The sequence below is a fragment of the Lynx rufus genome, unplaced genomic scaffold (genome assembly GCF_022079265.1).
Source record: "Lynx rufus isolate CCGP_SWC_20201006 ecotype Redwood Valley unplaced genomic scaffold, mLynRuf1.p SCAF_10, whole genome shotgun sequence".
NCBI lineage: Eukaryota > Metazoa > Chordata > Mammalia > Carnivora > Felidae > Lynx > Lynx rufus.
Window position 1 is genome coordinate 82,695,840 of NW_025814824.1, and position 12,335 is coordinate 82,708,174.

Genomic DNA, 12,335 nt, shown 5'->3' on the forward strand with positions numbered 1-12,335 from the left:
CTCAGGGTATATGCACACGTGGGTGTCTGGGCAGATCGGCTGCCCCGATGTGGGACATGAGGAAACGAATAGGATGAAAATTCCCACTTAATGAGTGGCTACTAAGTGTTGCTGTTGCAAGGCATTACCTCTTCTAATCCTTACAACAATCCAATAAAAATGGATCCTTCTCCTAGTTATAGATGAGAAAGAACTGGGTTCAGAGAGGTCTAGTAACTTACTCAAGGTCACACAGTTAATATCCTACACAACCGGCTTATCTACCTCAGAAGCTCAACTACCACCCCGTGGCGTGGCGCCAGGGGTTTAAAGGCAGGTGTGAGGCTGAGCCCTTAATATCGGCGACTCAGATTACTGGTCTCCAAGTTCAGATTCGTGCAGCGCCCTTCTTTTCCAGGCTACCTCACGCCGCGGCAAATGAAAATTAAAATGTGGATATTGATATCGAAACAATATCCAAAGTTGGAAATTTCTGTGAATGAGGCTGCGCCGTTATTTTAATGTGTTGGAGACAGGGAGCTGACAGTTGTGTGATAAGGTGTGAAAATGTCTGTTCTACGCGAGTCTACCTAGATCTGCCTGCCCCACACGCACTTACTCCCTTCAGTACACTAGGAGACGTTTGGCCAGAAACTCAAGGCTTCGCTAACCCAGCTGTGAATTTGCTCCTTTCCATCAAAAGCTCTTTATCAACAAGCTCGATTTGTGTCTCCAAGATCAAAGATTTAAAACTTTAAAAAGGGCTGTGAAATGGGCCCATTCGATTCAGTCACTCTAATATGGAAGAAAAAAGGTAATTCTTCAGGGGTTTCCCAGGAGATGACAAAATGACATTCTGATGTGAATATCTTAATGCTCCTTGCAGGTGAGAAGGAGTGTGTGTGCGGCCACTGTTTTCCAAACAGCACTCCGATGCCACCCTCGTGTGACGCTGTAGGAGTGCAATCTGTTGACAGTCACAAGCCCAGCCACACGGCGGCGCTCTTCTGGAGGCCAGGTCTGGTGGGGGGGGGGCGGGGAGATGCTCTGGAGGAAAGCACTACACTCTGTTTAGAAAGCGACAGCCGGGAAGCATCTTGGCCATTTCTTCTTCTTCCTAATTTTGAGCTTGACTTCAAAGAAGGCCAAGCTACAGAAGAACTTGACCACCTTGCTGCATTTGTCCAGAGAAACATGTTATTATCCATCCTTCTTCTTCTTCTTTTTTTTTTTTTTTTTTGTTGTTGGGCTGAAGCAGAGCAGGTACGGAATAAAGCCACACTATAGTATCTATTAACAATTATTTGCCAATGGTCACACGGATACCGTGAAAGCTCCTCTTTCAGATGCTTTGAAAATCTGCTGCACAAATGAACAAGGGATGGAAAAGGGGCCCTGTGCAGTCATATTAGAGATGGACCCTCCACACACCATGGTGACCTCTCCGCAGGTCGGCCCCACATTTTCTATTTGCAATTCAAACCCAAGGCGGGAGCGCAGAGGGCAAGACTGGGTTCTTGATTATATCTGCGAGGTCACCATCACTATGCAGAGTTAGAGGAGGCCAGGTGGCAACCCAGTACATTTGAAAATTGGATCTTTGTTGGGAACTGCCTCAATTTCATAGCAGGAACCAAACTTGAGATGTCTGTATTAGACGCATCTGGGGAGCCACACGGATATGTTGCTGTGTGAAGGGGGGTGGGGGGTGGGGGGGGAGGGGAACAAAAAAAAAGCCAAGGAAATATTTTCTGCCGCAGTGAGAGAGGTCAGATGAAGCCAAATCCTAAATTAGCTCAAGAAAGGGAGCAGGAGAGCACATCACTGAAGACCAAGTCCTGTCTGCACTGAACAATGCTAGAGTTTCAATTACAAAATAGCTCTTCCAAGAACAACTGCAAAATATCAAGCCTGTAGAAATCTGTAAGACCGAAGGGGGGAAAAGTGAAAATTGAAAAAGGTGCACTAATAGATCTGTCAACAGTCCGATGGTGACAAGCCACATTTCTATAAAATGCCTTCACCATTTGTGTCACCTGAAATGTACTGACACTTTCTATAGAACATTATCTCCTGAAGCTATTCTTGAAAAGACTGGCAGGGGGAAGAGGAGAAGGGGAGGGAAAAATCTGCTTTAGATACTATCAAGGAGAGGAAGGGGGGGGAGCGGCGTGGAAGGAGCGCGATCTGGATTGTTTAAGTGAAGCTTTGAACAACAACATCACAAAACCGGAGCGGGACCGGTTATTTGCAGAAATGCTACGTATCATAAAAAGAGGATTTTCGGAAGGCCCAGCGCTTCCGTGTACCAGGAGGGAGGCGATGGCCTGCAGAGAGCAGATCCGACCAATAAGGAACATCTGTCCTCCGCCTGAGGAGGGACCCCTTTCTTTACTTACTTCCAGTAGTATTCTAACACCAGCTGAGCCGAGATCAGGTCATCAAGGAGGGAAAATTTGGTGAGAGAACTCCCCCCTCCCTGTCACTCTGTATTTTATCCCACTCAGTTACACGCGGCTGGGGTAGGAGATAAAAAAGTATGTATAGGACTTAACATCCAAGAATTCCACCTGCCGGCCTCTGGCAGGGTGCAACAGACCACAGTTAAGGTCTATCTGGATTTACATGACAGGAGTTTTATTTCGGGACTTGAATCTTGGCCGTTAAAAATTCACTCTCAGCTGAAACTAGGAATTTAAATGCTTAGTCAGAACAAATTATTTTGCAATTAAAAGAAAGGAATCAATTCCTTTGACCATTGCAAGTTAATGAGAGGTCCTTTCTGACTTCATAAAATTAAAACTGCTTTCAATTTTTTAAAAACTGCCAAGATAGACAAAGGCCCTTGTTCGAGTTGCACACTGGGGGGTGTGGGATAACGAAGTCAAGTGCTCCCAAACATCTTTTGGAAAAGCAAACACTTGTTTTAGACGGGCAGTAAGAAATGCTGTTGTCGTAAGAGCATGGATGCTAGAAATGGACGGGTCTGGAACCTGATCCCACTTCTGTAGGCTCCAGCAGTGTGTCCTTGGGCAAATTCCTTCACCTCCGAACCACAGTCTAGTCTCTTTACACACAAAATAGGAATAATACCCCGCCCCGGGGCTGTTCTAAGGCTTAAATGTAAAAGCCCCCAGCACGGACCATCCTTAGGAAGTGGTGACTGAAGGGTGACAACAGTAATACTGATGACATTCATCATAATATAAAAATGCCCTCTGCTATGTTCACCTCCCTGTACAAGGCTAGAGAATCAGGCAGGGGACTCCGGGCCAGCGTGCACCTGTAGGTTTCATACCATTTTACTGATGGTCCAGGAAGATAATCAAAGTCCTCTCCCTGTTTCCCGAGAGTCTGAAATGGGAACTGCTGGGCTCCTCTTGGTGAACCCACCACCGTGAGGAGAGCCCGCGGCGTCCTCCAGAAACCCACCCTTTGTACCCTATGTCTGCATGGTGGCCAGGTGCCTGCCGGGATCATGGCAGTCATTTCCCTGGAGATGCTTCTGGGTTTTGGTCATAAGCAGCCCCAGGGCAGAGGTCGGCTGTGGTGCCCAGATGGGGGGCGGGGGGTGGGGGTGGCGCTGAGCCAATTTCGATACAGCCCGGTGAACCCCAGGCCTGGTGGGGTGGGCAAGGGGCAGACTGGCAGTGGGGACTCTGAACTTGCTTGCCTTTGTGGGTTTAAGCCAGTCTTAATGTTATTTGAAGACAGTTTTTTTGTCTGTGAATATTTATAACAGTGTGAAAACTCCCGGACAGCTGGTAATGCATTTTGAAGTGTGCTAACAACACTGTATCAAACAGCCCTCTATTGATCACATCATACTTTTTTGTGGCCACGCATTTCATACACGGTGCTTATACATTTTGAATAAGAACTTCAAGTACCTTTTGCTTCAAGCGGTTTTTCACCTCTTTTATTCCCATTTTTGCATGATCTTTTGCCTGCATGAAAAATTAATTTAAGTTAAGATTCCCTCTCTGTTTCCAGCAGGGACTATGCTTGATTTCAATCCGTCGTGAATCACCTTCTCTGATTACTAGAAAAAGGAAGGAAAAATGGGATCATCAAGTCGAAAACATAATGGCTATGAAAACAAATACAACGTTAAGAGGTTAAAAAAAAAAATCCCTTAAAGAGGCTACGGAGATTTTATTTTCTGCATTTTGATGGCACTGATTTCCGCCCCCCCCCCCCCCTCCAAAGCCCTTCATCTGCTCTCTATGATTATTTATCTCAGCAGCCCGGTGATAGCCACCAGTAAGTGTCGAGCAGCAGCTTTTGAGGCTGCCAGAATCGGAATATCTATTACATTTCACCAGGGCAGGGCCTCAGGACCAATTTTCTGCCGGGGCTGAATGGCCTGAGCAGACACGTTGCTGGGTGCCCCTAGTGCCGTTCCTTAAATCTCATTTCGGCACACACCCTAGCTTTTATTTTCTGTCGTTTCAGACCTGTGTGGTTCTCTTGGCAGGCCACCCGCCCGGTTAAAATAACTACAGTTTAAGCACGGAAAGGACTAACAAAATTAAAAATGGAAATAAAACAAAACCACCCCAGTTAAGTGGCTCACAGTCAAATTAGCAAGCAAGAGAAACCATGAGAAAAAAAAAAAAATACTTGAGGCTTGTAAAAGATGGCACATCGGATCGGGAACTGACGTGTTCTCCTATTTTCTCTCTGCTTGTGGGCATGGGTTTCACAAACAATGCACGTCCTATAGGGCAGTGGTGAGAGAGATTGATGAAGAATTTGGGACAAAAATCAGGGAGTGTGTCCCACCGTGAACGGTCTTTAGTAACCAGCAAAGGAGCTGCTTTATTTTGACGTGATAATGGGGATACCCACAGGAAAGGTTTTTACCAGAACATTCCGCAGACCACGCCTCCAGGTCCCAGGGACACCGGCACAGAACAGCCAGCATCTTAAGCCACCCAGTCTCTATTTTAGTACAAGCTAAAACCAGTAGCTTCCCATTTCTTGAGGGCAGCAACTGTGAGCACAAACAGTTTCAATGAAAAACATCACCGACCTGGTCACAAAATATCAACACTACATGATTCTAAGAGCCTCGGAAGCTTTAGGATACAGCCAGCCCCTGATTCACCTCTGCAAGGCAGGGTCAGGTGTAAATAAGGGTTTAGTCATGCTAAGGGACAGATCTGTTTGGATCCTGAGTGCAAGACCCGTACTCACAAACTTATAGACAGTCTTCATAGCTGGGTTCGCCTTTGTTTTCACGGTATTCAGAATGGCTCCGCTTCCTTTCTATAATAAAAACATCAATTGGCAACTTGGACTGAAGAGAACAGTAGGCCAACACCAACAGAAACCTCTTCCCTTTAAACAAGTTAAGCAACATTCCAAGAGCGTGTAATTTAATTAGAGGAACAGGCCTAGATGGTAACTGGTCCTGGGCAAGTAGTTACGGCCATGGTAGAATCACTATGGGTGGTTCTGGGAGAGCAGGGTGCGGATCCAGACACTGATAACTAGGCGCAGGGGGGCCCAGTATTTTGGTTGGCACCAGTCCGCTGGCTGGAAGAAAAGCTCTTCCCAGGCTCTCTGAGGCAAGCTTTCCCCACGGCAATCTATGACTTCTCAAGAAATTCTAGTTTATTTGGCTGCCCGGAATCATGTGCCTTCCTTTCCTCACCTTGGTTTTCTGTGTTGTTAGTTTTAATCACTCTGGCAGGCTGCCTCCCTTAACATTGATATCTTGAGAAAAGGAAAGAATGAGTAGCCATCAACATTAATCATGGCTCTCGTACACATCCGACATACCAATTTCTTGGTTTAGGTTCTCTGGGAGAGCGGGGAGAAGAGGAGGAAAGATGGCTTTCCCAGGACACAAAGGAGGCCAAGGGATGGATACGTAGTGCACAGGCTCTAGGTATTTTGTGAGCCCTCACTGCGGAGGCACCTGTGTTAGCCTTGCAGGATATGGAGTCACGGGAAGGCTGGCCTAAGCCGTCAAGGACCTCCAGTATGGGGGGGGGTGGTGTGCCCCAGGGTAAATAGCCACAGCTGAAGGTCCTGAGGGCCGCACTACCTGTGTGCGCAAGGCGCGTGGAGGCAGCTCGTGGTCTGCAAGGTCAGAGAAGGAGTTAAGAGGATGAAGCATTTGGCCTGGTCCATGAGGGATGATGAGGAGTTCACACAGGGGGATAGGATGGGTAAGGGCATTCGAGAGACAGGGAAGAGCACATTAAAAAAAGTGCAGAGGCCGAAAAGCCATGCGATCCTAGGAAGTGGTCAGTGCATCATGGGAGGAATGGCCAGCGGGGCTGAGGTCAGATGAGGTCAGCTCACGAAGGGCCAGGATATGGAGCCGGCACTCCAGAGGATTTTTAATCAAATGTATCACATAATCTGATTTGTGCTGGTTTGGAAAGATAATTCTAACTGATTCGAACAAAGAGACTGGATCAAGTGGGCATATAAAAGAATAAGATACAGTAATGTAATTATTAGGATTAACACTTAGCACAATTTTTGGTAACAGCCCGTATTAGAAATTTTGAGCTTTAATTAAAAAACATTGCAGTCTGACCCAGAAAGCATTCTGTGTCATAGGACAATATGAAATTTTGACCTGCTCATTTATTCCATACTGCTTTCCAAAATTACTCAGTATCCTATTTCAATGGTCCTTTGGAATATTAAAACTCCTTTTATCAATCAATCAGCAAGTCCTTATTGCTGGTCTGTGATTTGCCAAGTGCAGTGTTTGGCCATACAAGAAGAACAAAAGAGGTCTTTCATTGAGGAATTCCTTACTCTCGGCCAAATGCAGCCACTTCCAAGGGACCTGACTTGGCAGTGGTGTGCTTGGCTCGTAAGCAGAAAAGAACACTTATCACATTATGTTGCAGTTGCCTGTTTACGTGTGCCTCCCCAAGAAGACAGCAAGCTCCCCAGGGCAGGGCCTGTGTCTTTCTGCTCCCCACTGTGTCCCCAGCATGGCCCCCGGTACACAGGAAGCCTTCAGCACATGCACACTGATAAACCCGGGCAAAGGCGAGAAGTTGAATTCTTTAGTGGCTTCTGAAGACCTAGGCACCTGGCTTCTAACACAGCCAGAAACTGTTCATAACCACAGCGAGGGGATAAAAAAAATAAAATAAAATAAAAAAACCAGTGATTTGTTCTCTACCCTCCTGGGAGCCTTTGCTGTGAAAAACACTGCAGGGCGGCAAGAGGGACACATTTTTGGTTTTCCCACGAAAATGTCCCAATCGTGCTGGTCTGGAAGGAGACGCCCCAGAAAACACTCTAGGATGACAACATCCACTCAACACTCCTGGGCCAGCTTCCTGAGACGAGGAAGCTTCTCCTGGCTCTCCTTGCCCTCACAGAAGGATGCTTCGGACAGACTCCTCCTGCAAGCCTCCACCTGGCACTCGATGGCCTGGCTTTACAAACAGAAGCATCTTCAGCTGAAAGAATGGAGGGCCCCAGGCGGGATGACCACCCTGTGGGTGGCAGGGGAGGCAGAGGGCTACCAGGAGGCTCAGAGGGGCCCGGGTAGCTCTGAGGGGGTGCACACTCACCCGGACTGTGGAGAGCCACTGATGGTAGAGTTTATCGCTGCCTGGGGAAAGAGGAATCAGAGAACGGGTTAATGTCATGTGCCCCCAGGAGTTCCTCCAATTGCTTACAGCGAGCAGGACTTGGAAAGTTCAAAATCTAGAGAAACACGTGAGGCTCCCGTGCTCTACTCCCTGCAGGAGGCAGCCGTGCGTTGCTGCCGCGAGTTTTCTTTCTCAAACTGAGATCTGATCCTATCAGTGCCCTGAGCGCCAACCCAAATCCTCCTCCCCCACTGCTGACTGGATAGAGTTCGGGTGCAACCCCTTAGCAGCCCTCTCTTCTCCAGTCTCGTCTGGGCCCCTCCCACATTCAGCTTTTCCATCCCGTACTTGCATTCCCCGCTTTCTCCATTCCCTCACCAATGCTGTTCCCTTGGCGGCCGCCATTCCCCACTCTCTGTGCTGAGGGACCGGCTCCGATGTCATTTCCTCGCTAAGCCTCTCCCGCCCCTTCCTCTGACCAGCCCTCTAAAACAGGCAACACTCACTCAGAAGTCCACATTCTCTGAAGTTCTGTGAGCCAGCCCAGGGCAGGAACCACAGGGCTGCGTGTCCCCACACTGCTGGACACACACTCAGCCCCCAACACTCCGGGGCAGTGACAGGGAAAGGAAAGGGAGGCGCTGTTGGGGAACTTACTCATTTTATCTGGGGGAATAATGAGGTCTTATCACCGGACAGCTTTTCTAGAAGCTCTGAATGACTTGACTGAGTTTAATAACACAGGAAGCCCCATCTTGTCCTCAGAATTGGCATTCAACTCTGAGAGTGCGGTCTCCTTTGTGAAGCTCTCACGTTAGCATGAGGATTAGTGGAGTCCTAGTCTAACTGCATGAGAGCCTATTTCTGCTCTTTTTTCCTGCACTGGTTTAATCTGTGTTTGTCTTTAGTTATGCATCTCTTTCTGCCACCAGTAAAAGCTCCTCGAGGGCAAAACCGGGTCCTCGGGTTCTTACTCCATGGGGCTCTGGAAATGTCTATCAGTGACCCGCTGTCACTGTCCACAGACTCGGTTTATTGGGGACTTGCGCTCCCCGTGCAGCACAGGCTGGTCAGGCCTATAAACGGGGTTTTATAGGTGAGATTCTGCCCGACTCTAGGAGTTGGATTATAAAGTCAGTCCAGACCAGACACACACCCAGCAATGAGGGGGCTGACAGCATGAGTATTATGATTTTGCACTTGGTTTTGGCTTCACTGCCAAAGACTAAGGCTTTGGGACTCGGAAAGAAGGCCAGATTGGGATTGGAGAGTCACTAACACCTCTCTGGGCCTCAGATGCCTCCTCCGAAAGAGGAGAGGCCGACCTCTCCAGGTCTAATAGTCTGTGGCGACCGGGCACGCTGTGATGACTGTCACCTTTTAAAGAAATGCCCACTTAGCAGTGAACCTGTGCTAGCATCCTGTCCTGATGGCTGCACGGGCCTTTCCTCATGGACTCTGAGTTAATCTCCACAGGATTCCTGTGAGGTGGGCAGCGTTCTCCTCGGTGCTTAGACGGGGACGCTTCAGCTGAAGAGGGGACATGGCCTGACCAAGTTCTCACCACTTTGCTGGAAGTGGGGGCCCCGATTTGAAGCCAGCTCTTCTAACTCGACATCCTGAGTGCTTTGTGCTGTAGCATGCTGGCCACTACATTTAACTAGACTTTGGCCACCCAGGGGAAGCAGGTGACCTCAGGACAGAAGATCTCAGACAGGCCAAGGTACCTCTGTCGTATCAGAAAATGAAGAGGGATTCCTCAAGCATTTCAAGGGTAAAATCAGTCTCTCCCTAACCCCCACTGAAGGGACAAAGAAGCTAATGTCACTCCTTGCCACGCACACTCTAGTCCCACATAACGGCCCACAGCACGGAAAGGAAAATAAAACGCTTTCTCACCAGCATACTCGCCCATGCTGATCTCCTCTTCAAAAACGTCACTGAAACCTTCGCCAGAATTGAGAAGATCCAGTCTACCATCGATAAACTATATAAAGAAAGAACAAAAGCGCAACAGCTTATGCAAAGAAACAGAGGGAAAGCCATTCAGCTGGGCACCTGAGGGTACAACCAAAGAACCGCTACGTTTCCCAAGACAGGAAAGGGCCTTTGGAACCGTGAGGTTTTTGTTTTGTTTTGTTTTTTAAAGTGAGTTTTCAAAATACTGGCTGTATGTTTACGATAACTTGTGAAATCGAATGGCACATTTGTGAAGGGTCCGTCTGGTCGCTGACCACCCTCTGCGCCCACTCCCCCTCCCCAGACCCTGAGCCCCTTCAGGCTGAGCCTCGGTCCATCCAACATGACAGCTGCAGACAGCCCCATCGGGGGTCCAGACACGGGCCACCCTCAGGAGGGCCGGTACCTGTTTGAAGAGCTGTAGCTGGATGGCATTCTGCAGGAATTGCCTCATGGCTCCCGAGCGATAATGGGACACAAAGGCTTCTTCACAGAAGGTGATTGGCTCCTCCTGAGAAATGGAGATGGGAGAGGAGGGTTGGAGGCACGGGGCGAAGGCGGTCAGTTCTTAGACTCAGTTAGACGGCACTTCTCCATCTGCTAATTTATTTAATCCCCGTTTACCTGGCGAAGTGGCTACTGTCATTGAAGGCATTCTATTCTGTGGAAGAGGAGGCGGTTTCAGAGAGGAAAAGCCACCCCCCAAAGTCCCAGAGCTGGTGGGAGGCGGAGCTTCTGAACCCCACCCCTGGCCCCTTCCATAGGAGCTTGCATCCCACCGACAGCAAGCCAGTGGGATGTGCCTTCCAACGCGATTAATTTCCAAGCTTTTCTCTTCACTTTGAAGAGAATCCTTTCTTCGGGTAGCACCTTGTACAGATAGAGCCCTGATAGTAAAACTGCCCAGATGCTCTTTGGGAAGCAAGGGGCAGGGGTGGTGGTGGCTGGGCTCTCCTTGCTGGGCCTCCTCTCTCACCCCAGTACCTTTGCAGTCCCTGAGGCCTCGGCCGTGGAACACAGTTTGGAAACCATTTACACAGGGCTCTCAACCATTAGCAAATTATAAATTTAAAATATTTACTTATTTACTTTGACAACGCTTATGAGGGAGAGAGAACGAATATCCCAAGCACACTCCGTGCTCAGCACGGAGCCAGAGGTAGGCTCGATCTCACAACCTCGAGATCGCCACCTGAGCAAAAACCAAGAGCTGGATGCTTAATCAACGGAGCCACCCAGGAGCCCCTAAAATGATCACTTATATTAAAAAGCGGGGATGATGAAAAATAAGATTTACCATTCAGTCAACTGTGTGCTTATGACGTTTGACGAGGAAGGTACGCTTTAACCCAACTACACTTTATGAGTGAAGAAAATAACACCCTAAGCGGAAGACACAGCCCATCCTTGTAGTCAACACCTCGATCCTTCTTTGAAGGTATCTGGAGTGCTCATCTACTCAGACAAGTATTTAATTCCAGTGGTGGAGCCTCAATTCTGAAAGATCAGACTTTTCTACCTTGAACTGAATTAAAGGGACTCCTCCCTTCACAGACTTGGTGGCAAACAGAGATGTTTGAAGCTGCACTTTTATCCTGTTTTAATGAGTTGTGTGAGTGTTAAATTTACTGTCTGGTTGCTGTAAATTCCAAGGGTTCCTCCTGCTTCAGTCTAGCCAATATTAGCTCAGCAATTGGGCAGACATTCTACAAAAGGTGCCAGGATGCCACCCCCCCAATTAGGGTGGGGGGAGTGCTTATTTTTATACAGTTAAACCCCACCTAATTTTACAAAGGATCGGAGACAGCCTACACCGACACCTGAAACAAAGAAAAAAATCAGAGCTGAAGAATACGTAAATATATAAAACGTGTTTACTTAGGAAAAGAGTATCTGGATATGCACGTCCTGTACATATGGTTCCTAAAACAAAGTTACAAAATTAGCTCTGAGTTTCCTGGCTGCAAAAGCAAGAAGGGAAATGTGCAAACTTTACAATTGTCCATGAGGACAAAAAGCATAGTGGTTCCTCAGGAAAAAGAGCTTTTCATGACACTTGCTACTCTGACATGTATCTACACCTTCCTTGCTGAACAGCTGAGATGGGCTAGTGATAGCAAAGGCCCACCTAACATCCCATCCTTGTGGCCTGCAAGTTCTGCTTCCCATCCTGGGAACCACAGCAGGGCAATGAAGTCCCTCTCCAGGCCATCTCATCCATGAGCAGTGTCACCCATACACGGATGACTCCTGATAATACTGTAGCTTGGCATCCTTCGCTCTAAAATCATATCTGTCTCAATCCCCATCTGGATGGTCCTTTAGCACCTTAAACTCAAAATGGCCAAAACTCTCAATTATAATCCCACCCAGACTTTACCCCAAATCTGTTTCTTTCTAAAACAAACTTTTTTTAATCTTTACTTTTGAGAGAGAGAGAGAGAGAGAGAGAGAGAGAGGGAGAGAGCGCACGTGAGCAAGGAGAGGCAGAGAGAGGGAGACACAGAATCTGTAGCAGGCACCAGGCTCTGAGCTGTCAGCACAGAGCCTGATGAGGGGCCTGAACCCATAAGCCGTGAGATCATGACCTGAGCTGAAGTAGAACGTTCAAGTGACTAAGCCACCCAGGCGCTCCATGTTTCTTTCTTAAGCTGGCACTGTCCACAGCTACCCATGAACCTATCACACGGCCCAAGTCCTCCTTGGTTTGCCAGGGAAAGGTCTCAAGTTTGTCCCTATTTGCCATCACTGCCTGGCACAGGCCTGCTCACCATGGTGGAGACTGAATTCTATGTCCCCTCCTGTCTACTCCAGTTCTTC

General features: G+C 48.1%; 1 protein-coding gene across 4 annotated transcripts in view; it reads right to left on the reverse strand.

Moving 5' to 3' along the window:
* Positions 1–12,335, reverse strand: part of DENND1A (DENN domain containing 1A) — a 509,451-nt gene that overhangs the window by 56,389 nt on the left and 440,727 nt on the right. For all 4 annotated transcript variants that reach the window (XM_047069226.1, XM_047069240.1, XM_047069220.1 and 1 more), the window contains exons 14-18: positions 9,922–10,026; positions 9,456–9,543; positions 7,536–7,576; positions 5,179–5,250; positions 3,870–3,926 (exon numbers count right to left, since the gene is read on the reverse strand). In XM_047069226.1, the coding sequence (XP_046925182.1) occupies positions 3,870–3,926; positions 5,179–5,250; positions 7,536–7,576; positions 9,456–9,543; positions 9,922–10,026 (363 nt within the window). The remainder of the gene's footprint in view (positions 1–3,869; positions 3,927–5,178; positions 5,251–7,535; positions 7,577–9,455; positions 9,544–9,921; positions 10,027–12,335) is intronic.